Below are 26210 nucleotides of genomic sequence, written 5' to 3'. Positions count from 1 at the left end.
AAACAACATGTGTCCTGCAGTGACGACTAACTTCTGCCCTGGAGTGGAAAACTTCCTGTGAAGTTTGTTTCTCGTGATTAACTTCATGAATGAATTAATCACAAAGGCTCCCAGTGTTTTCCTCAATGCGAATGACATAACATTACATGATGAGACATGGTCCCAGTGTCGGGTCATTCTGGGTGATTTTTATTCCAGCTACTTGTTTAGCATTAAATGTAATTATATTATCATGAGAATTAGAGCGAAAGCGGCCAACTTCAAAAGAAATGTGATCTCTAAAGCATGTGTATCCACCGCACCACATCAATTAACAAAATGCCTCATAAAAGGTGGCCAAAAAAAACAAGGAATACACAGATGACTAGTTTAAAAGGAGCATGTTTCGGCTTGATCGCTTACTTGCCTTGAGTATTAGGTACTATCCTCAAATCTGTGTATTCAAGGGTCCAAATTACAGTATTCGCAGGGATCTATCAGCAGAAGTTGGAAATAATAATCATAACTTTGTTTATAAAGTGTTTAATCATCTTAAACTAAGCATTGCTGTGTTTCTGTTACCTCAGAATCAGCCCTCCATATCTATGTTGAGAGTGAGTGAGTCCAATATGTTGCTTAACCACGGTTCTACTGTAGCTCAGGACAAACTATCCCAACTCTGGCTTTAGAGAGGGCCTTTGTTTTTAGTAATGTTACCTAAAGGCACTTTCACTCTCCGACATGCTTATAAAGTATGGAATCAAATTAGGGTCAATAATATTCACAAATTATTTCACAGTCTGCAGTTGTATATCACCTGTTGTGCGCATGTGAAAAGATTTGGTGCATGTGTAAAAAAGTTTTGTGCACCCAGATATAATTTGCTCGTGTAAAAACATTTTGCAGCTGTAGAAATATTTTGTGCGTGTGTGAAAAGTTTTTGCAGATATAATTTGCACGTGTAAAAAAGTTTTGCAGGTGTAGAAATATTTTGTGCAAGGATATTTACAACAGTGAGGTTTCACAAAGTCTGAGATACGGACACACAAATTTCCTATCTGTGTGTGCGAACCTGAAGTTACAAGCTACAAGCTGCTATTTACGAGTACGAATTTTGACCCTGTTTTTACGCCTGAGTATGCTAGCCAATCAGCACGTTGCCCACTGACTAGCCAATCGGGACGTAGCCCACTGACCATCCAATCATAGGACACAAGGTTCTAACGCGTTCGTTTTGCTGACCTGCGCCACTTGGAGCGTGCTTGCGGGAGTCAACATGGAGGAGCCCGAGGCGAACTCTTGTGGGACACAGGTGGGTTGACGGAACATGCCACTACAGTTTTAATTAACTAACGTTACATCGTAATTAACTAAATATATCAAGACAGCTGTGCGTGCATCCCTGAGTTACTTATATTTTATATTTAACGCTAGCTAGTTGATGTGGTCTTTGCTATTGTCTTAGCTAGCTACAGTCTGTTGGCTAAATTAACGTTTGTTGTTGTTGTGCCGTTTGAATGAGTAACGTTAATGTTAAAGAAATTAATGCAACACTTTTGTCGGGTGCTTCCTGACATAATGCCCCGGGCATTTAATATGGAGAGGAAGGTAACGTAACGTTAGTTAGCCAAAGGTCGAAAAGGTTCAGTTTCCAATCCGACTTGTGTTCACGTCAGCTGGAAAATAAGTGAACAGAAAAGGAACGGTAAAGTGGGCTAACCATACGATCTTCATAATCAATAATAAATAACTGTATGGCCTACTCAACACAAATGCTCCTTACAACCCGCTGCAATAGACGATGAGCGATTCATGTTTTCTTAAAAATCAATCAATCATATTATTATTATTATTATTATCAATCTAATTATTTTATTTGTTTAAATATAATTGTATATTTTTTTCATATACTCTACAGTCCATGCATTATACTTTTTTGCATGAAAAGGGTAGAACTTCAAAAGCTTTAACCTGAAACACATGCCTCACTGCTCGAGTTCAGGCCAAAATTAGCCTTACTTCATTCATTTAAAAGACCAATCAGCAATATTTAGGACACAAATAACATATTTATAACAATAAATGCTCTTCCTCAGCTTTGTTTTATATAATGTAAACACAAGCAGTATTGTAGCCAAAGATAAACATTTCACTATACATTGTGCGGGTCATCTTATGTAGGCGCCGATCACATCATGTTATTCAGCACAACACCACAAAAAGGGGTCTGGCGATGGACACGAAGATTATTTCAATCATCAAAGGACTTGGTGGGACAAGATGTGGTGTGGATACATCAAGCAATTAATACCTTTTTATTTTGCAGATATGGTATGGTAATATTTGGTGGAATTGATGGATTTTCAAGAAAGGTTAGTGCTTCCTGGAGTTTATTTTACAATTGACCAAAAGTGAATTGATATTAAATGCCATTTTTTAAAGTTAATTATCACGCACATACAGTATGGGGTCAGTATTTAATTCATTAATAGGTTATTTGAGTACTGTGTTTCTGTGGTGCTTACTTTTTCCTTTCTATAAATGCTCTCATAGATCATGTACCTACAAGTAGCCAATAACAACAAGGCTTCAACAGCTCTGCAGTTCTTCCTTGAGGCTGTGGACAAACACGGATTTCCATCCAGGTAACAGGCTATTTCTTGTTTTGTGTGTGTTTTTTTTTACATGTAAACATTGGATTATTGGAAATAGTGAATATGAAGAAAAATGTCAGGTGCACTTGATACAGTTAAAAGAACACTGATTTGTATCAGTCTAGGCCATTTTATAAAAATAAGGTAGACTTTTGTCACGGCAGCCGTATTGACATGAACTAGCAGGTAAATACAGGTTAAATTAATTAAGTTGATATAAGGTTCCATTCTATTTAGTGCAGTAGAGCCTTTCCAGTGAGCCAACATGCACAATAGCAGCACCCTGACTGTTTGATCTGAATGGAACAGAACATTAATTAGTATCACTGGTAACACCTGTGTTTACCCTACTATTTTATGTCAAAATGGCTGCTTTTCAAAAAGGTCTATAGGCCTACATGATCAACAGATTTTTCACTAAGTTTTACAAGAAAAGTTGTAAATTGATAGTTGGGGATATAGTGCCTATTAAGCAAAGGCCCAGGAAGCCCTAGCACCCCCTATATGTCATTTCTGAAACAACACTTTACCAGTGATGACACTTATGGGGATGGCCTTAGAATGAGATTGGATTATTCATTCCTTGTTTATATTACTTTACATGACCTCATGACATATTCCCAATATTATGTGTAGGTCTTTCCAGTGATGTGCCCATAAAGAATGTTTCAGTCTCATACTAAAACCTCTTGTTTCTGTGGTAACAAAATCTTTCAAACTGCTGGTTCCCTGGGGGATTAGCCAGGAGCCAATAGTGAAGCTTGTTAAATGGCTATAGCTGTACTTAGAAAACTGGAGATACAGCCAGCTCTAAGAGTACAGAGATTCAAATTTCACATTGTCAAATTACTTAACATGGTATCTGTATGGTTGTACATGTCAAGGGTCAGAGGAGACCAAGGTGTGGAAAATGTGGACATTGCCAGACATATGTTTGACGTTCGTGGGTGCAGCAGGGGAAGCATCATCTCAGGGAAAAGTGTTCATAATCAAAGGTAATATCAGTGTATGGTTGTAGCTTCTGTCATAAAGCTTTCTTTGGTCAAAATATCTTTTGCTAGTGTATCGCTTAATAGTGACGTGCTGCCATTAATTATGGTGCTAAAAGTTGTTGCTGAGATTAATGTACATATTAGTGTTATTAGGGATGGGGAAAAATCCATTGAGTTACTATTTGCATTTTTTGCAACGTAAAGGTGTGATAATTGTTTACGGACTGCATTTATTCATTTATTTTTGTCAACTGTCTTTCAGGATAGAGCGCCTGTGGCGTGACGTGTGGAATGTCGTGTCAAGTATTTATTACGATCTGCTCCACAGCCTAGAGGAGGATGGCCTGCTCGACCCAGCAAATTGCACACACCTTTTCTGTGCTCAGTATGTCTTTCTGCCCCGAATTCAGGAAGATCTTGACACATTCACAGATGGCTGGAATAACCATTCACTCCGAACAGAACGTAACCTCACTCCTAACCAGCTGTGGGAAATCGGGAAGAGTCAGAGCCCTGTCAGCCCTCCTGACAACTTCGAGGTAAAGGGGAAAAACTGTTTTGTAGTTCTGTGTTTTATTCACCATTGTGGAGGAAGCCAATGTTAGCACACCTTGCTTTCTTTTAGAAGTCATAACAATGTTAGTATTTGGTTATATGTTTATTTGACAAAATCCTTACACTGTTCTTAATATTATAATGAAAATGCAACACACGGGAACTGGAATTTAGCCTACCAGGACCACTGTGTTTCACTTTACCAGGCATCTTCCAATAGTACACATCAATAACCATATGCATAATCAGGCTACAGCAGAATTACAATTTGTGTCAAAGCCAACAATGGGCTATGCAACACAATGTAACATTGAGTTTCAGTTGCATAGAATAGTTTTGTTGATATACAAAGACATAGGCCACAATCCGAAAAATGTAAAACTAATGAAAACAACTACTGTTGTTATTTTTCTTTGAATTTGTAGGCCTCAAAAATAATATTGCAGGAAAAAAAGATGCTGACTTCTTTCACTGGTAAATTAACACCTGAAAACTGCAATGAATATGCAGTGCACTAGTCTATTTAGTCTGTACAAGGATAACATTTAAACTAAATAAATGGCTTAATAAATTACAGTTCAGTAATGCATGTCAAGTGATTGAAATCTAGTTTAGTGTTCATGTCAAGATTGACAAAACAACAATTTAATCAGTGGGGTGGAAATAATTTAATAATAAATAATGGACTGTATTAGTAATTTAGAATTTGTATTTGTTGGGAGCCAAATGATTTCTAGAAAAGGTTCCTGACCACTGTTTTAGGGTGTCATCCCATGTAATTATTTTTAACTAACCCGATTACTTTTTTATTTCAGGGGATCCATTTTCCAGATGTGGAAATTGCAGACATGGATCAAATTGGAGTACAGGTTCCTGAACTGGCATCTCGCCTGGGCATCGAAGAACTGGAAGGACTGAATCAACTTTTTAATCCTACTGCTCCTTCATTGTGTTTTGGGGCAGACATCTATAGTGCTGTAGTTCACTACATAGAGGGTGTCCTTGAATCAAGTCAGGAAGCATAAGGCATAATGCATACTAACTTTCAGCAGTGGAAGAAGTATTCAGTAATTAGTTGCATTTAAATCCTTTATATCCTGTTGGCTAGTTTAATCTCCATCAATGCATCATATTCTATAAGATCATCATGTGTTTGTATCTTTGTCTCTGTCCTGTGAAAACCACGTATCTCTACAAAGTCAGAAAAACAGCCTGTTTTCAGCTTTGTGACGACTACTTTTCAAGCTGATCCAAGAGGCTTTTTAAAGAGTTTATTTAGCTGAAGAAGAATTTAAGTAACACTTCATCCTTCAGTTGATCACAAACATTCAACACCAACACATCTGGAGATACGTGGTACTTTTGTGGGGGTGGTTGGGTAGAGGATGATGGAATATATATATATATATATATATAGGGCATGACTGTTATATTCTCATTTTGAAAAGGGAAAATAAATGTATTTCAATTTTAGAGGCCTACTTTATTTGTAGTAACCTGAAATGTTACTCTTAGAATAACATGGCTTTCCACTAGCTAATGCAGTTCCTTGTTACATGAAAGATACTACAGTAGTAGTATAATGTTCTATTTTAGAACTCACAATAATGTCCCTACCTTTCATCCTGACATTGACTTCTGTTCATTCCGCTACGACTTGAAAAAATCATTTTCAGAGACTTCAACCTGCATTCAAAATAGTCCCCGGGGAAATGTTTACACAGCAAATGATCAGTTCTGTGGTTTATGAATGGAAATTACTTTTTTAGCCGCAGAACATTTTAAGGTATATAATATAATAATTCACATTTTGATTGTTGTGAAAAATGTAAAATGTGGGTAAATTGAAATGAAGCAAACATCCAAAGTCACTGGTCAATGGTTTATTTCTTAGAATCTTTGGATACAAGAGCTGTAGGATTCAAGTAAATACATCAGCAATAACAAGTACTGTAATAGACCATTTTCTAAATATTGACTCTATTAACAGAATGAATGATGCCATTGGTTACAACTACCTGAACCAGGTGCCAGAACTACATATGGCACAATCCAAACAGCCCTTCCAACAAAATGCAGTACAAAAAGAGTACCAGGCAAAGGTTATAGTATCTGTCACAAAATGTCATGTTCAAGTTCAATTTTGAGCTGACCACTGGAACAAATGAAGTAGTAATAATCTCAAAAGGTTTCGTTTCTGTGAGTCGATATTCTTAAAATGGAGATCTCTTTTCAGGTAAAAGAATACCAAAGACAAAATCCCTTTTTACACCAATGAACAAAAGCAGAAGCTCCATAACACTGAAACAATGTTTTTTTTGCAACAGAATCATACTGATGAGCAGTATCTAAACTAGACCAAAGCCTGTAACATAGGTTGCAATGCAGCTCTCCACATGCTTGGAAAAGTCCTCATAGTTTTGGAAGTGCCCAGGTACATGCAATGTGCCAAAACATGTGGAAGACTTCAGGTACGCCCCCTTCACAACTCGGACCTTCAAGGTGTCTGTAGGGATTTCCCACCCTACCCAGAATTTTGTCAGCTGTTCGAGTTGGGATGGAGAGGCTGCATTCAAAGACAACAAGAGGTTGTGGAAATACATCAAATAAATGACATTTGCGTTTTTAAAGATGAGCTGTATTTTACTGCTTTACCATGTTGTTTTATATATAGGTAAATGGAAATACTTTGTTGGGATAGTAGTGAGCCCAAAAAAGGAGGGTGGCACAAAGTAGTATTAGCAAAGACCACATCAACTAGCTAGCGTTAAATATACAATTTAAGTAACTCCGGGATGCACGCACAGCTGTCTTGATATATTTAGTTAATTACGATGTAACGTCAGTTAATTAAAACTGTAGTGGCATGTTCCGTGGTAGCATGTAATTAACCCACCTGTGTCCCACAAGAGTTCGCCTCGGGCTCCTCCATGTTGACTCCCGCAAGCACGCTCCAAGTGGCGCAGGTCAGCAAAACGAACGCGTTAGAACCTTGTGTCCTATGATTGGATGGTCAGTGGGCTACGTCCCGATTGGCTAGTCAGTGGGCAACGTGCTGATTGGCTAGCATACTCAGGCGTAAAAACAGGGTCAAAATTCGTACTCGTAAATAGCAGCTTGTAGCTTGTAACTTCAGGTTCGCACACACAGATAGGAAATTTGTGTGTCCGTATCTCAGACTTTGTGAAACCTCACTGTTGTAAATATCCTTGCACAAAATATTTCTACACCTGCAAAACTTTTTTACACGTGCAAATTATATCTGCAAAAACTTTTCACACACGCACAAAATATTTCTACAGCTGCAACATGTTTTTACACGAGCAAATTATATCTGTGTGCACAAAACTTTTTTACACATGCACAAAATCTTTTCACATGCGCACAACAGGTGATATACAACTGCAGACTGTGAAATAATTTGTGAATATTATTGACCCTAATTTGATTCCATAATAAAGCTACAGTAACGCCATTTGCCGTTGCATTTCTTTGCTTGTGAGTGTTACTCATCTGTGTCTACGTCAAATAGCTTTATATATGATATTTACATTCCTAAGGTACTTAGGTGCGTCTCTTCTTAACTGGGTGCTGCCTGCTCTGCTTAACAATGGCTTATCCCATTCTCTGCGTTACCCAAGTGCACGTGCATGAGTAGGAGTGTGCGCGTGTCTGTGAGCATGTCGGCTGTAAGCTCAATCACATGATAATATTGTGCTAATACAAGCCCGCGTGCTCACATTCCTATCATAGTTTGCATTTACCCAGACCTTTGTCAAAGAATGCTGTTGTTTTCTTGTCGGAAAGAGCATGTGACCTGAAAGTGTGTGTTTGCCTAAAGCAGGGGTGGGGAACCTCTGGCCCCCGGGCCGTATACGGCCCGCGAGACCATTTGCTACGGCCCTCGAGGTAATTTATAAACACACGCAAAAAAGAAAAAAATTAAAGAAATCTAGACCGCAAATTAAACAGGCGAGTGCCTGTTTTTCCTGGCCAAGGTCAGGGTCCTTGAACACAACACGAGCCTAACGTGTCATCACGTGGTATATGTCTCGTCTGACAAGGGAGCATGGCAGGGGAGCATCAGAACGTCGCTTCGGCACTTCCAAAAATTGCAGTACCCATAAGGAGCCGTACACATGCCGCAGTTTCTGCGTGGCTGTGTCTTTAGTTGTAAGCCCAGTGGCGATCTGTTCATCTGTCATACTGATCATACAGTCAATAACTTTGTTGTTATTAGCATCTGGTTAGCTAGCTATGCTAACGAATATAAGAAGCTTTTTCTCCAACCAGTGAGGTAAAGGCACATCTTTATATGATCATTATAGCTCTAAAAAACAATAGAATAAAGTAAACAGGTATAAAATACTATATGACAGTAAATAAAAGTTGTTATTAATAAACAAGAATACAGTTTGAAAGGGGAGTGATTTGTAAAATATCCATAAAGAAAAATACATCTGCTTCCAGTTCTGTTTCATACTGTATGGATGTTGAGAGATGTATCCATAGATCTCCTAATGTTGCTCTCAAAGTGCACCAGATTGATGCTTTTAACTTCAACATTTAAAAAAAAAAAAGGAGGTTAGGTCCCCCCCCCCCCCCCACTTAAATCACGTCAACATGGATAGGAAACGAAATACATTTGCACATATCTTGTGTCCAATATACTTTCTGTTTTGGTGGTCATGCCACAACCGTGCACGTGAATGCATGCACGAGTCATGGTAAAATATCTGGATTAAGAGTTTGCTTTTTCTTTGCACGGCATGAAAGAAAGGCGAAATGAATGGGCTGTGATTTTAGTATTTTTAAGCAGAGGTCAATCATTTGTACGGCCCTCGGAGGATGTTTAAAAAATTGAAATGGCCCTTGAGAGGAAAAAGGTTCCCCACCCCTGGCCTAAAGGGTTATGAAGCTCAACTGTAAATAAAAGGAACAGCTGTCTTACAAGAATGTCCTTCCCTTTTATACAACCAAAGTATTGCTTCCTCAATGAAGAGAAAAAGGAAAACATTAACTTGTTGGTGGCACTAGAGAAGAGGTTCAACAATGTTCTAAGCTGGAAGAGTTTATTATCTAGTAACCATTAATGTCTGTACAGAATTTGTAAGTAGATTTTTGTAATTCAATTTAAACTTTCAAATGGCTTTTGGGTCAAAGGCAGGGAATAATCAAAGTCAGCAGGATTTATCATTTTAGGAACACCAACGCCAGTAAAAAAAAAAAAAAGGCTAATGGAGTGATGACATATTTTTGTTGGCCAACCCAGAAGTTAGCATCGCAATGGGCTCCCACAAAAAAGAGAAAATGGGATTTTTGCATTGGATTTTGGAATATTGCAAGGAAAGGAAAATGAGCTCTGCTGCAAACACACGTTTATGATGCTTACACATTTTGTTCAGCAGGATGATCTCCACATATTTCCACAACTTTTTGATTTTTGTGCAATTGCTAGAAGAGAAAAGCTAACCGCTAAAAACAAACAACATCACGTCCGAAGGACACGTCGCTACCGCTAAGCTAAAGGTGGCTAATGTTTGGTATAATGACGTTTAGTACGTAGTCTCATTTAGCCATTTGTTAGCAACCGCCGTTTTCATAGAAGCGATGGACAGCGGGGTATTTACTGATGTATTTGTAACTAACAAAACTTGACAATCTGTTAAGCTTGTGTTAACCACAGAACTTATATCAGGCCTCTAACCACAAAGTATTTCTGCATCACTCTTTACATACAAACGTTGTTGAAATATTTGGGATCATCTGAGAACGACCATCAAAGCTGTATGCATTTTGTTAGAATTTGTTGCAGTTCATGCATCTTTATGTCATTAATATATCATGTGTTCTATTAACCCTTACTACCCAGATATTCCCTGTACGCAAGCCTTGTTCCTTACATGGGAAACACCTTCTGTGTTCTTCCAGTTCATCTGACTGTCCACCGTGTGTGTAGCTCACTCATTATTTTGTCTTCAGCTTGGATCATCCCAAAATACAAGCTCTCTTCACTCACAAACATTTACAGTATGTGTCGGCAGTAAAGATACATAAATGGCTTTCCAGCGAAACTCAGTCATCACTATAAATAGATGCTTTAGTAGCCTGATACAGTAGCACTTCCATGAATGGCGTGGAAATCCTGAGAGGGACTCGGTGCAGGGGTGCATTTGTCTCTGTCCTTTGATATGCACGTGCCAGGTCCACGCGCACGGTAGTGAGTGTGCTTGTGTGTGTGTGTGTGTGTGTTTCTAGCTTGGGGGAGAGGGCGGGGCTGTTGGGTAATCCTCATGATTTACAGCGTGATCATAAGACACAAGTGCAATGGTGGGATTGGGTGACAAGGGGGAGGGGATATGTGGATTGAACAGGAGGGGAAGCGAGGCCACAGGTGGTGGAGAGGAGTCGAAAAAGGGGGAGGGGGAGCATTTGGAAATACATATGGGGAATAAGGCAAAGCAATATTGTTTTGTTTCTGAAAAATCCAGCCAATTTCAATCTCAACTAACCCAGTAGGCCAAAAACAACCTTTTCTTTCTCCCTTTTCTTTGGGATCTAGAGACAAATGTCTTCAGTATGACATCATATTGAAAGAATGTGGGGGTGCTTTGTGTTTGATTTGGTCAGCGTCCATGATGAAATGTTTAAGGCAGCATGTGAGGGTCTTTTCAGCGTGGATGCATTCCGTGGTGAAATCTAATACATAGTGTGTTGTTAGCAGTATGATTTATTGACCATATGCTGGTCTTTGATGTCCGGCACAGCTGTCAGTCTACGTCTCTCTCTTTGTGTTCTTTATGATTCTGTCATTCCCAAGAGGTACAACTTCTCCTGTGGGCCCCTTTTGCAGTTGCTTGAGACATATCTTCATAAACTATTATCTGTTATTAATAACGGCTTTTTCTAGTATCTAAGTTATTTGAAAAATAAATACAAATCTGTATATTCCAGGGGTTTTTCTAGAAAAAATATAGTATGAGGGCAATACTGTGGCGCTGATCTTGTAAATAAGATGTATCAATTATTGCGAGAACATGGCGCCCGTATAAGATTGGGCCGCGGACGTAAACAACAACGCTACGTCAGACCTCCGTAAAAAAAAGTCTGTGTATGCCGTCTGACGGTCTATTTCAAATGATTTTCATATATTATTATAATATATTATGTTCAAATATTATAAATAAGCGGTTTAAAATATTTGCTAGGATTAATTGATAAATGTTTGGGTGCAACTACAAACAAAAGATGAGTATTTATTAGGGAAAAAATGAGGTAATATCCGCTTTAAGTTACTCCAAATCTAATTTCATACAGTATCTTAAGATAAGTTAACTATTAAAAGACTGAGGAACGAGGCAGGAACGACTTGATAGTTGATGAATTTTAATGAGTATTTGGCAATTGTGGCCCATATTCCCTTTTTTCTGTGGCATCGTCCATCCCTAGATCATAGTGGAGTGTAGTGTAAAGTCAATATTTACTCTAACGTAATGTATACTGGACTTACATTTGACAGGTGGTCAAAAACATGACTGAATTAATGATGTGTAAATAAGAAGCTGTTTGCTCATAATTCCACCATGTCAACTTAAAAGGTACTCAAATGTCAATGTTTTGCATTCCTAAAGCAGCTAAAAAAAACACTTGTTGCAGGTTTAACTTCATGAATAAATGGTATGAAGGGTGCTTGAAAAATAAAAGGGTTCATCTGACAAAAAGGGGCACTGCGGATTATTTATATATGTCTATATTTCATTACATTTCCTCTCCGATCTCCTCCTGTGGCATGTGGGTGACTGTGTGAAGCAGTGTGTTCTTTACGCAGCATATTCACTGTGTGTGAAATGTTGAACATTGTGTTCCACAGAACTGGCTGTGCTGAGTCTCTGCCTCACAGCGGAGGGTGGATGAGAGGAGCTGTAAAGGGAAAATAAGGACATGAGAAGATGTGATAAGAGGGGAGGGAGGGAAGGAACTCTCTTTGCTTCTGACGAGAAGTGAGAGGAAAGAGAGAGGCGGTGGGTGGCTGTTTGTGAGAGGGGGGGGGGGGGGGGGGGGATGGAGTAAGAGCTGATAGGGTAGCGTGACATTTTCCTGTGAGGACAAATTGTTCCAAAGACAGAAAAGAGGCACTGCAACCCCAATTGCGGCAATGTTTGAGCTTTCATGACACTCAAAGCATCCACAGCCACTTTTGTCTTCTGATTGGCTCGCTCCGCATCTGCCCAAATCGAACCTAATCAAGGATTCCCTAATTGGCTCATAAGCTCGGTCATATGTCGGCACACTCCATGCATGTCTGTTCCACCGTGCGGTTAAACCATCGTATGCGCTGGATTTGCGCGGACACACGACAGATTAAATCATCGCCATCTGTCCCCGCTTATTTCTCGCGTAATCTCCTATTTTCATTCACTGAGCTTTCTTAATGTGAAACTGTGGGGACGGAGGGAAACTCATCCAATTTCATCTGGTTTACTAACCTCTTTCCCAGCCACGCCGCACTGCTCATCCTCTCCTCGCATCCCCTTCCTCTCCCTGCACTTCCTCTGAGGTTTTTTAAGGACACGGCGTACCCAGTGCCCTGCCGTCTCCGCTCATCCTCCCTCCTCCTCATCATCTCTAACTTTCTCTTCTCCTGTCTTTCTCCTCTCCTCACCTGTCACATGCCTTGCGCTCCTCGTCCGTCTCCTCCGTTTACTTCCCCTCGTTTACCCCCCTCTTTTATTTTGTGTCTGCTGCATTGTAATGCTAAGCAACTCTGCATAACCGGCATACATGTTTTGACTCCAGAAAAAGGAAGAGCTGTTCCTCTTCCTGGTGAATGTTACACCAACAGACAGGGGTGAGATGGCGGTAAGTGGCAGAAAATAGGACCTTGCACAGAGGTGTGAGAACAGTCAATCACTGACAAGGTGGGCCAGTCTGTGCATATTCAGGTGCGCGTGGATAGGCATATCCCGGCGAGCACACGGCATTCTCGCACATTCTCGGGCCCTGCACTCACACAGCCAGGTGTATATTTAGCCGTGAGTGCGCCTGTTGGCAGCGACTGGTATTTGGCATCTTCTCGACAGAAGAACCCGCAAGAGGGGTCAGCTGACACACACAAAAGCAACGGGGAGAAACAAACAGACAGGCAGCGGGAGTGTCAAAAGAAAAATGTTGCCAGGTCAAGTATTTTTTGAAGAGATGGGATTTAAGGACATCTTGGAAAATAAGCCAAAATCTAACCTGCTCTGGTATAAATCTGAGCAAGCTCGACACAAAAATGTACCCCCCCGAAGAACCTCAGATACACAGCATATGACGAATATCAACAGATTATTCGAGAATAATGATATGCTAATGTGGGACGAGGCTATCTGCTGAAGGTATTGCAGACTGAAAGCAGGCAGCAGTGTTACAGTGACAATGCAGAGCTGCATACGAACACCCTGTTGTTAGAGATGGTAACATTCAAGGTTAATAGGCTTTATTGTCATATGTACAATAGTTACAGCATACATGCAACAAACAGAAGCACATGGCTAATACATTTGAAGTCCTGACACGCCCCACTCTGCTTCTGATTGGTTTACCCTGATATACTTAATCCTATTTCTAATTCCTAATCCTAACCAACCCAAACAATGAAGTAGCCAATCAGTGACAGACTAATGGGGGTCATTACATCACTACAGTAGGAAAATCTGATATAACTGTCATTTGGATATTATGTATTGGTTAGTGTTTGTTTTCAAGGGAACGGACTGTTGGACACATGGGGTTTTGGTCCAATGGTTCATTTTTTGGATCATTTGGGTTCCAACTCCCAATATTTTCTACTGATAAATCAACTTGAAGACTTCCATGTTGATTGAGCTTCGGAGACTCACCAATTGCAATCGCCCTAACGTTGTCTATGCAGAAAAGGGACCTGTGGAGTACATAAAGAACCCTGGACTCTAGCGGGAATCCACAAGGGGAAAACTTAACCGTATACATTTTACAATGACAGCCAGACCATTTAGTAGCCATTGATTTTTAAAGTAACGTCTGTGTAGAGCAGAGGTGGGCTGGTTTGTGTTATGATGCCCCTCGGCTACTTGTATTGGGGTTTCATTTGGAATCGAGAGGCAGAAAAAGTGAAAGCAGACAGAAAAGAGAGAGAAAATGAAATCAAGGTAGACAGAAGGCGAGTAGGCAGAGAGACAGGTAAGAGGACAAATGGAGAGGGATGGAGGAGGTATATTGTGCCAAACAACCTGCAAGGTGTAGTGTTTTCCCTTGGGAACCATTTATACTACACACCCATGGCAGCATGCTATCAATAGTGTTTCCTGCAGTGGTAGCATGGTGCTGCGCACCAATTACTCAGCCTGGAGCAGCAAATGTGTGGTCTCTAAAGCAGAGGAAAGCTACATGGCTCACAACACTATTGATCAAAACGTGACGGCCTGCCGTTGTATGTGCGTGTGCTTCGATACCTGCGGGTTCTCTATATGCACAGGCATGCTTTTCTAATTTCCACTCGTGTGTGCGTTTGGTGAACCTTTGTGTTCAGGCACAAATGAGAGCAGGCAAAGATGCTGTTTATGAAATTGGTATCATTTATCTTGGATGTGGTGGAGGTTGGTGGAGGCTGCCAGAGGCTTCCACATCTGGAAAGATCCAAGCAGGAATACATCTTTTGGTTGGAGTAGATGTTTGAGCCGTTTAGAGAAGATTTGGGCCATCCCCTTAAGATTCTCCCTTGTTTAGATCATATGGTATTAACAGAATCAAGTCTCGGACTCTTAATCTTTTGATTTGAAAATATTTTAAAAAATGTGTGTCTTTCAATTGAAGCTTTGATGGTGACTGGTGGTGGTAGTACCACGTTTTTAAGCTAGGCTAACACGTTCTGGCCTAGATTTTGGATGACTAGAGCTCTAAATTACAATAAAATACATACATGAAACTTAATTATGTTTCATTTTATGGTTTAGCGATCAACCCCAGCTGCAGATTTAAGCCCCTGTGAAAGGTGACGACCTCTGACAAGCAGTCTCACATGAACGGGGTCAATCGTGGATTTGAAGGAGCATTCAATGCATCTACACAGGTCTCCGGTACTAAACAAGCCCGAGCTGCTCTGCTGTGCAGCATATGACAGCAGTGAGCCTGTCTCTCTGCGTAGACGCTGCTTACTTGCCAATTCCATTTTTGGATGGGAACATCATCACAGTACCTAAATGTGAAGACACTGTTGATTCAATGGATTTAATTATATTCCAGGAAACCTTGACTTGAACAAAGAGAACACAAATATTAATTCAGTCAAAACCGGTAAAGGTCCAATTCAAGCAACCCTGACAACTCTGAAATAGCTGCTTTTTTTAACACACCACATTACTTTTGAACATAAACTCCAACAATGATTTAATAGAAAGGATCATTCAAATGACTTTTACTAAGTGTAAAGAGAAGCATATGTTCAGATGGACCAGATGGAAACAAATTGAGTTTGCAGCGATAGACATCTTTCGGTAATCGTCCTTTTGTTTATGTTGATGTATGCAATCGGCCATACGCACACTGTAGACTGCATGTCATTTGATAGGTAGTGATCCCCGATCAGCCTCTAACGATGATTAAAATGGAGAACGTGGCAGTACACTCAGATGATTGACAGAACAATGTCATTGAAAGTGTGTACACGCGTGCAAGCAAATGAAAGCATACGTACACATGTAATGACTGTCTAAATGATATGTGTATTTACTGTAAGTGGGTTCACACGGACATATCGCCCATATGTTATGGTGCTTTTGCTTGTATGTATGTATATCGGTGCTTGTGTGTTGAAATGTGTTTGGCATTAATGGGTTCAGATGGCTCAGATTTTGCCCCCGCCTCACCATCCCTCTCTCTCTCTCTCTCTCCCTCTCTGTTGGTCTGCATCAAACCCTGTCTGACAGCTTTGGCAGCTCGTCAAGTCTACTCTGCAAAAACGCCAATCAAGCCACGGCCAAGCTAATAAGCATTTAATCATTAGCATCCACAAGCAGGGTAAGCAAAAAGAGGAAGGGGGGTGGGGGGGGGCAAGGAGAATGGTATCAGGGTTTATTTGGCTTCAAATATGACCCCACCCCCTTTCAAACAAACACAAACACACTCAGTTCCCTGGTGAGTACTGCAGTGGCGACCATATAACAAGGGGATTATGTTCTTAATAAGTCAGGGGATGAATTATGGAAATGAGCATGGGAAGGTAAGAATGAGAAACAACTGGACAGCATCTGTTGACTAACAAAACAAACTATTGTCCCGATTAGGTTTTCCTCTCCACTCACAGTAATGGCGATTAGATGATTAGTCTGTGATTGAAATTATTAAATGTGTGTGTGTGTGTGTGTGTGTGTGTGTGTGTGTGTGTGTGTGTGTGTGTGTGTGTGTGTGTGTGTGTGTGTGTGTGTGTGTGTGTGTGTGTGTGTGTGTGTGTGTGTGTGTGTGTGTGTGTGTGTGTTTATACATCTTTACAACCCTCAGTCATGCTCTGCTATCTCATTTTATGGCCTGAATAATTTCCTCCGTCTGTTTGCTTAGCGTCAGATAGAGATAGCAGGTTCAGTGGAACTGCCCGCCCTTCCTGTCATGTCTTCTAATTGGTCCAGACGAGTTGATTGTCCTTCATTGCTATCGGTGGTTCTTCTGTCATTGGCCAAGGAATGCAGGTCAACATCTGACCCCTGCAGATAATGTCACATATCCAATTACACACCGGATGTATCTCTATAACCCTGATTTGATTATGAAAGAACAGGAAAATGATTTTGCTGTTGGGGCTGTAAACTGTTGGTTAATGCTGCACTGAACACTGGAGCACTGCTTTTTTCACGTGCACTTGTGCAAGGTTTTAACCCCTTACTTACAGGGGGAAAAGTGGTGTTGTGATAAAGAACTGGGTAATGTGAATAATTTGTGGCTTTTCTTTTTACACATTAATGTTCCAGATGAATTGCGAGCGTTAGCGTGGATAGCCTTAATATAAAGGCTTCAATGAAGTAAATCCACCCAAAAAACATTGATGTTTTGCAGTTTCAACTAAGGCTTGCACTTACCTTGTTACAATATGAACAAACACACAGCTTCTATGACCCCTACCATCCGGAGCCTTGCCCGACACGTAACTGCATCTTCAAGTCAGTAACTGTGAGAAGGAGGAAATCTGGGAGAAAACTAGAGAAAGGTGGCTTTGACAGTAAGAAAATAGACACAGAGAGAGATCTTGCTGGTAAGAAGGCAGTGGAGTAACAGGCTCCTCTCCCAGGGGTCCGCTGGAGATTTCACAGCTGGATGCCTGCGTGGCTGTGCCAACACTCTCCCTGCATCCCCTCCACAGATCATTAGCATCATTATGTGTTTGTGTGTGTGTGTGTCCCTCTCCCTCTGTGTTTACAGCCCAGCAGCAACGGCAATGATGTATGCGTTTCATTTGTGTCCCTCAAACCGCACGACACATGTCACCTCCGCAAAATGGCAGGGTGCCTCCAGAAGATGTATACGGATGATAACCGGCTCTATCTGCAGTCAAAAGTATAACACAGCTCCGAGCCGTTAATATAGGGATATCTGCCACTGGCTGCTGCAGACACACATACACACACACACACACACACACACACACGCACACAGACACACACACACACACACACACACACACACACACACACACACACACACACACACACACACACACACACACACACACACACACACAGACACACACACACACACACACACACACACACACACACAGTGGCATGTGAAGAATGCATTTTTGACAGAGAGACAGACAGACAGACAGTCGCTTGTTGATATCAGATGCATGGCGATGAAGCCGGATGATAACGTGGCATTTCTGATCTGACATGCAGAATACAAGCATTGAATTCCAACACAATATACAAACAAACCAGAAGAGACAATTTAAAAACCATTATACAATGAAGATAAGATACTTCCTGTGCTGTTGTAACTTTTGGTATTTCTCCTTCAAATCAGATATTTAGCTGAGTTCACTTTTACCTTGAGTTGCATGAGCATTACCTTTAAAGGGGCCCTATTATGTTCATTTTCAGGTTCAAATTTGTACTTTATGCCTCTCCTGTGACACGTCTCCATGCTTTAATGTTCAAAAGCTCTTTATTTTTCTCATACTGCCTGTGCTGCAGCACCTCTTTTCACCCTCTGTCTGAAACCAGAGCCCAGTCTGCTCTGATTGGTTAGCTGGCCGGCTCTGTTGTGATTGGTCAACCTCTTAGAGATGTCCCACCCCTTAGCAAATCACGTACAATGTGTTGGAGCTAGCCAATAGAAGTGCAAGTTTTACAAAGTGATGTCACTATGTTACGGAAGTAGACAAAGGAGTCCAATGGAAGCATTTCAGGCATGGGGGAAGTTTGGGATTTTATGCTCTGCAGACCATTTACATACACAAAAACCTTTATAACACACTACAGGAAATGGAAAAACCGGAAGAAAAAGACAATCTGTATTATCAACCTGTATTATTGTGTTTTGTTAGCAATGTGTGTTTCCGGGTCTAATCAACTGCTTCAGCCAACACAGTGTTATTATAACTACTCAACACTACAATGATAAGCCTCAAGTTGTAATAAACTCTAACAACCTCTGTCAAGGTCAAATCAGTGCAACCAAGGTCAACTGGCAGTTCATTTGATAACTTATCAGAACAATCTCAATAAAGATAAAATCGTAATCATGTGGAGGAAGTTCCACGAGGCAACTTCTAAATTGCCGTCACGTGAAATACCTCACTGTTGACATTTGTCACCTTTCACTGTAGAAAGTTTACATTTGCAGTGTCGGCTTGTGATACTTTGCCCCTAACGCCTGCAGTATCCAAGCAGAGAAAGCTTTTGGCTGTTGACTTAGAAAACCATATCTCGAGTATGCTAATGTTTTTACTTAACGCTTCAGCTATGACGTTTGCTTTAGCCTTCAACTCTCTACAGCAGAGACATTCCTTATTGTGTTTACACTGATATCTGCATTCCAGGCAGACACACATGAAGCTACTATATATCAACTTAGTGAAAAGGGTGCATTTGGTAAAAGGATAAGACATGACCTCTTTTAAATTGTGTGATGTTGATCTTTCTGAAGTGTTTTTGCTTTAAGATTAAGAATTCAAAGGCAGCAGTCAAACTAAAGATCTGTCTGCCTTCTCTGTATGCATCTCTCCTTCCACAATTCTTCCTTTTTTTTTGCCTCCGCTCTGTCTGTCTTTTTCCTCCACTCCCCCGAGCAAAGGGGACAGCTGCCTATCCCTGATAAACGACTGGCATTTGGTGCGGCGAGAAAAAGGGAGAAACTGTAGTGAGGAGAGGGGAGGGGTGGGGGTGGGATGGGCGCGGCACATCGGTCGAGACGGCGAGAAGGGAAAAAGGCAGCAGGGATTAAAGAGCAGGGTTTTTGGCAGTGGTCACTGGAGGAGAGGAGGGGCGGGGGCCGAGAAGATGAGGTCGAACCATGACCTAGATTCCTAGACGCCCAGACATAATAGGCAGGGCCTTACCCAACGTGAACCCCCTCACCCCAAACCCTCCACCTCAGTCAAAACAATAACAGAGAAGAGCTGCAGGAGGATAGGGGGCCCGCTTTGGGGATGGTTCCACCTCAGCCCCCCCCCGTGCACTGAGTCTGGCCTCTCTGTCTCTAACTCCCGGCAGCTGGATAGTACGTTGGCCCTCGAAACCTCTGGAAATTCCTGGAAAGGAAACCTATGGAATGTTGGGGCCATGTTTGGATACATTTCTGCCGGGGTCTATTGAACCGCTTCCAATTTAGTTCGGCTCTGGATTGTTTCCTTTGCTGGGAGGATCCCAATTTCGATGGTTGCAAATTTGTCTACAATCTTTTTGAACCTCTCTGAAGAACCAGCACCTTACCGTGGTAGAGAGGTTTGTGTGCCCTGATGAACCTGGGGGCTGTGTTGCCTGGAACCTTGTGTTCCTGGTAGGGTCTCCCATGGCAAATTGGTCTCAGGCAAGGGGCCAGACTAAGATTGGTTCACAAGACCTCATGAAAGACGACACACGAAGTGAGGATACCCGGCCCGGAGGAAGCCCGGGGTCCCCTTCTGGAGCCAGGCCCAGAAGGAGGACTCGTCGGCGAGCGTCTGGTGGCCGGGCTTGCCACGGAGCCCGGCCGGGCACAGCCCGAAAAGGCGACGTGGGCAACACCTCCGCTTCTCCGTCCCGCGGGCCCACCACCTACAGGAAACAGCGATGGGGTCGGGTGCGCTGCCAGAAGGGTGGCAGTGAAGGCAGAGGGTCTCGACGGACCAGACCCGGGCGACAGAAGCTGGCTTTGGGGACGTGGAACATCACCTCTCTGGGGGGGAAGGAGTCGGAGCTTGTGCGGGAGGTGGAGCGTTACCAGTTGGATCTGGTTGGGCTCACCTTTATGCACAGCGTCGGCTCTGGAACCTTACTTCTGGATAGGGGTTGGAATCTATTCTTCTCCGGAGTCGCTCAAGGTGTGAGGCGCCGGGCGGGTGTGGGGATACTCACAAGTCCCCGGTTGGGTGCTTCGTTGTTGGAGTCTACCCCAGTGGACGAGAGGGTTGCCTCCCTACGCCTGCGGGTTATGGGGGGGGAAACTCTGACTGTTGTGTGTGCTTATGCACCCAACAGCAGTTCAGAGTATACGGCCTTCTTGGAGACCCTGGAAAGAGTCCTGTATGGGGCTCCTGAAGGGGACTCTTTAATCTTGCTGGGAGACTTCAACGCACATGTGGGCAATGATGGAGACACTTGGAGGGGAGGGATTGGGAGGAACGGCCCCCCTGATCTGAACCGGAGTGGTGGTTTGTTACTGGACTTCTGTGCTAGTCATGGTTTGGCCATAACAAACACCATGTTCGAACATAAGGATGCTCATAAGTGTACGTGGTACCAGAGCACCCTAGGCAGAAGGTCCATGATCGATTTCGTTTTCGTATCATCGGACCTGAGGCCGTATGTTTTGGACACTCGGGTAAAGAGAGGGGTGGAGTTGTCAACTGATCACCATCTGGTGGTGAGTTGGGTCGAGTGGCGGGGGAAGCTTCTGGATAGACCTGGTAAGCCCAAACGTGTAGTTCGGGTGAACTGGAAACGTCTGGAGGAGGCCCAAGTTCAGGAGGCCTTCAAATCACACCTCCGGCGGAGCTTTTCGGGCATTCCTGTGGAGGTTGGGGACATTGAACCAGAATGGTCGGTGTTCAAAGCCTCTATTGCCGAAGCCGCGGCGGGGAGCTGTGGTCTCAAGGTTCTAGGTGCCTCAAGGGGCGGTAACCCTCAAACCTCCTGGTGGACACCGGTGGTCAGGGAAGCCGTCCGACTGAAGAAGGAGGCCTTCAGGGATTTGTTATCCCGGGGGACTCCCGAGGCAGTTGCAAGGTACCAACAGGCCCGAAGGGCAGCAGCCTCAGCCGTGGCCGAGGCAAAGCAGCGGGTGTGGGAGAAGTTCGGAGAAGACATGGAAAAGGACTTTCGGGCGGCACCAAAGTTGTTCTGGAAAACTGTCCGACACCTCAGGAGGGGGAAGCAGGGAACCATCCAAGCTGTGTACAGTAAGGATGGGACGTTGTTGACCTCAACTCATGGAGTGTTAGAGCGTTGGAATGAGCACTTTGAGGAACTCCTGAACCCGACAACTCCGCCCTCTATGTTAGAGGCAGAGCTGGAGTATGACGGGGGATCGACACCAATCTCCCGGGTTGAAGTCACTGAGGTTGTCAAACAACTCCACAGTGGCAAAGCCCCGGGGGTGGATGAGATCCGCCCAGAAATGCTGAAGGCTCTGGGTGTTGAGGGACTGTCATGGTTGACACGTCTCATCAACGTTGCGTGGAAGTCGGAAACAGTACCGAAGGAGTGGCAGACCGGGGTGGTGGTTCCCCTTTTTAAAAAGGGGGATCAGAGGGTGTGTGCCAATTACAGAGGCATCACACAACTCAGCCTCCCCGGGAAAGTTTACTCTAAGGTACTCGAAAGGAGGGTCAGGCCGATTGTCAAACCTCAGATTGAGGAGGAACAATGCCGATTCCGTCCTGGTCGTGGAACGACGGATCAGCTTTTTACTCTCGCAAGGATCCAGGAGGGGGCCTGGGAGTACGCTTATCCAGTCTGCATGTGTTTTGTAGACTTGGAGAAGGCGTATGACCGGGTTCCCAGGGAGTCACTGTGGGAGGTGCTGCGGGAGTATGGGGTGAGGGGGTCTCTACTCAGGGCCATCCAATCTCTGTACTCCCAAAGCGAGAGCTGTGTCCGGGTCCTCGGCAGTAAGTCGGACCCATTTCAGGTGAGGGTTGGCCTCCGCCAGGGCTGCGCTTTGTCACCAATCCTGTTTGTAATATACATGGATCGGATTTCGAGGCGTTTTTCCAAAAAAAACACTTAGTGAGATTTCTACGAAGTTTCTGACACTGGCTAATTAGTTATTGTGTTTTCGTCACAGTTGTAGAATGATATAAGATTGAAATTACAATATTTTTTTATATTTAGAATGGTCTTGTAAAAAAAGAAACCAAACAAATCACTAACTTCAATTCACATAAATGATGTTAATTGGGATCCATGCCATCCAATAATGAGTGCTTGATTATGCTATCTATAAGCCTACTAACGCTACTCAATATGACAGCTGGCATTTGCCCGGGCATTTATCTGAGCTTATAGTATCAACTTCAATGTGCATTCATTTTATTTTCCATTAATTCTTATAACAACACAGGTAAGAACAATTCTCAACATGTCGTGAACCTGGAGTAGACTTGTCTTAGTTAGGAGTAGGACCTTTCTCAAGAACAAATTAAGGATAAAAAAACTGTACCTAGCAACAGAAATGATGGATTAAATGATACCAAAAATATGTGTAACCATACAAAATGATTGTGACTGATAATAACTGTTATCTTGGCATCAGGATTACAGCATATTATGTGTCTGGGTATGTCTTTATCTCTCTGTCTTGGTGTCCTCTGTCGCCCTCATGCACAGTGAACTGGAGCTTATCTTGTACCCGCTGCCCTGGTGCTGGAGTCAGACCCAGACAGTCATTGCGATGTGAGATGTCTCTCTAGGACACGTCATGTGACCTGAGGCTGCCCCTGAGAGTTGTCTCCATGTTGCTTCTTATGAACCCACATTAATCACATGCTTATGATTGTTGGTCGACACACTTATTCCCCAGTTGGTATGCGATTTGCGTCCAGCATTTATATAAAAATAAAAAACCACATGCACGTAGTCTGCCAAGAAGACCAGTATCAGCTGAATCTCCTTGCACACGCTCTGCCTTTCCATAACTTTACAGCTACAAATGTAGAAAAAACGCTCCAAAAATAAACAGTATAGTAATGGTTCAAAGCAGTTATGCAATTGAAGCTTTTTTTAGACCTTACTACCTCTCAGTAGCCAGTACTTCTCAAATAAAACAAATCTATCTTTTTACTTGGGGTTGGTTGATAATATAAATACAACAATAATCTGTAATCAGCTCAAAACGCCTCCTTGTCTTGACTTAAAACCTAAGATGACTTGCCTAATCTCTACACCCCTGTGACATTTCATGGTGGAGTAAGCTTAAAACAAAAAAAGGCTAATTCCCTTATTCGGGCAAATGGTGAACTCAAGCTATTGGCTGGATTACCACAGTTGGATCACAGGAATATTTAAAAAGCCGAGGTCACTGGGTTGGTTTGGGTTGAGCAGAGATTGGGTTGTGAGTCAGGGATGGGGAGTTAGTGAGTGCAGGCGTGGGAGGATTGTGGGTTTGGTGCTCAGAGAGAGAGAGAGAGGCTCATCTCGCAGCCACCGGCGACAGTGACCAGCCATTGGATTTGCAATCTGCAATCATTCCAAATAGATGCTGTGCATCCATAATAAGCATTTTGCACTCATGCAAAGTGACAATTTGCACTTAAATACAATCGTTGGACAATGTGACGGTCTATTTTTACTTCACGGCTGCACCAGTGAGAGGATGAAATGGTATCATGAAAGAATGTTGGATTGAGGAGATGAGCTTCATTTTAAAAGGTTGATTTTGAGACAGAAATAGCGGGAAATTGCCCTCATTCTGCCACAGAACAAAATAAGGTCATTATGCAACTGTGAAAGGACCAAATACTTTAAAAATTAAAAAAGGAGAAAGAAGATCCAACGAGGAGAGCTAGTACTGGCTAGAACAGTGAAAACATACAATCAGCGAGCTACTCGTGATCACCCAGGCTAAGTGATTGTAGGCATGCTCTCAAACAACAGCATCCTCAACAGTCATCCACTATAACAGCTTCAGCTTCAAATCTGGCAGAACAGCGACGAATATAACCTCACTGCTAAAAATAACACAACGCTCGGGATAAAAATAATCCTAGCAACTAATGTCAGGGGTGCTTCCTCCCTTTGTTCCATGCCGAGCAGGGCCTGTAGGCGAAAAATAAAGACAGAGAAGGAGAGGTAAAGGAAAAAAGGAGGGCGTTAAATGAAGAGAGAGACAATGTGGGCAGTGAAAGAGAAAGCGTGTGAGAAAGTGTAACACTGTGACAACTTTCCATTCTCTTTCTTAAGAGAGACAAATGGCTTGGGGCCAACGAGGCCAAGCGGATGCCTTAATTACAGGGGACAAAGGTTTGGGTGAAGGTGGGGCGTGTTTGTGTGTAGGTCCTTGAGTGTGTGTTCTATAGGGGCCCTATTGTTTTCAGTTTCAGGCTCATATTTGTATTTTAGTCTCGACTGTGACATGTTTCCATGCTTTAATGTTCCAACTTTTTTTTCGACTGCATGTGCTGCTGCACCTCTTTTCACCCTCTGTCTGAAACCAGAGGCCAGTCTGTTATGATTAGTTGCTTAGAAATGTCCCGCCCCTTAGCCTACAATGTGTTGGAGTGCTAGCCAATAGAAGTGCGAGTGTTACGTAGTGATGTCACTGATGTAACAGAAGTAAACAAAGGACTACAATCGAGGCGTTCCAGGCAGGAGGAGGAGTGTGTGGGAGAGAAAATCCCCATGGTGGGAACTTTGGGATTTTAGCCTTTGCAGACCATTTACATGCACAAAAACTAAAACCACAAACAGGATGTAGAATATAAGCTTATATGGCCAAGTGTGTTTTACTACAAGATCTTAAGGAATGCAGCTGACAACATCACTTGACCTGATTTGCAGCTTGGTGACAAATATAGCTCTCTAAAATACCAACCATATCTAAAAATAACACTCGGCTGACTGCTTAAAATCGAAAGTGCAGTCTTTTGAATGACACCTGATTCATTTTTAACTAAATGTGGCCACAGATTTAAAAACCCATCATTCCATGTGGGACTAAAACAAGGTTTAATTCCTGTACAACTCAATTGACTTTGATCTATTTGAGGCTCTTGGAAGCGGCGCAAGTCCATGACATGGCTTGGGGTTAAAGTGGACTCTCTTATTACAGGGTTTGCAGAAGCTGTCATTGGCTAAACAGTTTGGTGGTGGTACGTTGAATAATGGCTGATTGGCCCCAAGTACATGAGGGGGCTGGTCAGCGCTTGCGGGCTTGGTGACATATGATACAGCGCTGCTAATGTCAATAACACACACACACACACACACACACACACACACACACACACACACACACACACACACACACACACACACACACACACACACACACACACAACACACACACACACAAAAGGGCATGCATAAAAGTACACACATACAAAAAAAAGAAAAATCCATATGCACACAGCCGCTTTTGACAGCCATTGGTCAGCAACAGGTGCAGCTGGTTGTGTGTGTGTGTGTGTGTGTGTGTGTGTGTGTGTGTGTGTGTGTGTGTGTGTGTGTGTGTGTGTGTGTGTGTGTGTGTGTGTGTGTGTGTGTGTGTGTGTGTGTGTGTGTGTGTGTGTGTGTGTGTGTGTGTGTGTGTGTGTGTGTGTGTGTGTGTGTGTGTGTGTGTACAAAATGGAAAACCAAGCCACTCTTTAACCATGGTAATGCAT

The 26210-nt window shown here is 42.6% G+C and overlaps 1 protein-coding gene and 1 long non-coding RNA gene across 3 annotated transcripts; one reads left to right on the top strand and one right to left on the bottom strand.

The window, feature by feature from the left end:
- The first annotated feature begins 866 nt into the window (after positions 1–866).
- LOC307021094 (uncharacterized protein) lies at positions 867–6047 on the top strand. 2 transcript variants are annotated; one of them, XM_079652897.1, is made up of 6 exons: positions 874–1291; positions 2306–2351; positions 2533–2624; positions 3518–3628; positions 3888–4164; positions 4996–6047. In XM_079652897.1, exons 2-6 carry the CDS (start codon positions 2313–2315, stop codon positions 5203–5205), a joined length of 729 nt encoding a protein of 242 aa, XP_079509023.1. In that variant the 5' UTR covers positions 874–1291; positions 2306–2312; the 3' UTR covers positions 5206–6047. The 2 variants fall into 2 exon arrangements, with proteins under 2 accessions (XP_079509024.1, XP_079509023.1); XM_079652898.1 differs by lacking the exon at positions 3518–3628 and having other exon boundaries at positions 867–1291.
- A 1-nt stretch (position 6048) lies between these two features.
- Positions 6049–7624, bottom strand: LOC307021095. Its single transcript, XR_013803078.1, has 2 exons — positions 7077–7624; positions 6049–6746 (listed from the first exon to the last, which is right to left on the bottom strand). It is a non-coding gene; the product is annotated as an uncharacterized lncRNA (long non-coding RNA).
- Positions 7625–26210: the final 18586 nt, after the last annotated feature.

The sequence above is a fragment of the Notothenia rossii genome, assembly GCF_949606895.1.
Source record: "Notothenia rossii genome assembly, chromosome: 10".
Classification (NCBI taxonomy): Eukaryota; Metazoa; Chordata; class Actinopteri; order Perciformes; family Nototheniidae; genus Notothenia; species Notothenia rossii.
The sequence above is the reverse complement of the archived record's forward strand: the minus strand, read 5'-3'. Positions and strand labels throughout refer to the sequence as shown.

Excerpts from the sequence above, each read along its gene's own strand:
- LOC307021094 (XM_079652897.1), top strand. The coding sequence starts at position 2,313 with ATGGTAATATTTGGTGGAATTGATGGATTTTCAAGAAAG. Across the intron at positions 2,625-3,517 it reads AAACACGGATTTCCATCCAG|GGTCAGAGGAGACCAAGGTG; the intron begins GTAACAGGCTAT and ends GTACATGTCAAG. Across the intron at positions 3,629-3,887 it reads AAAAGTGTTCATAATCAAAG|GATAGAGCGCCTGTGGCGTG; the intron begins GTAATATCAGTG and ends ACTGTCTTTCAG.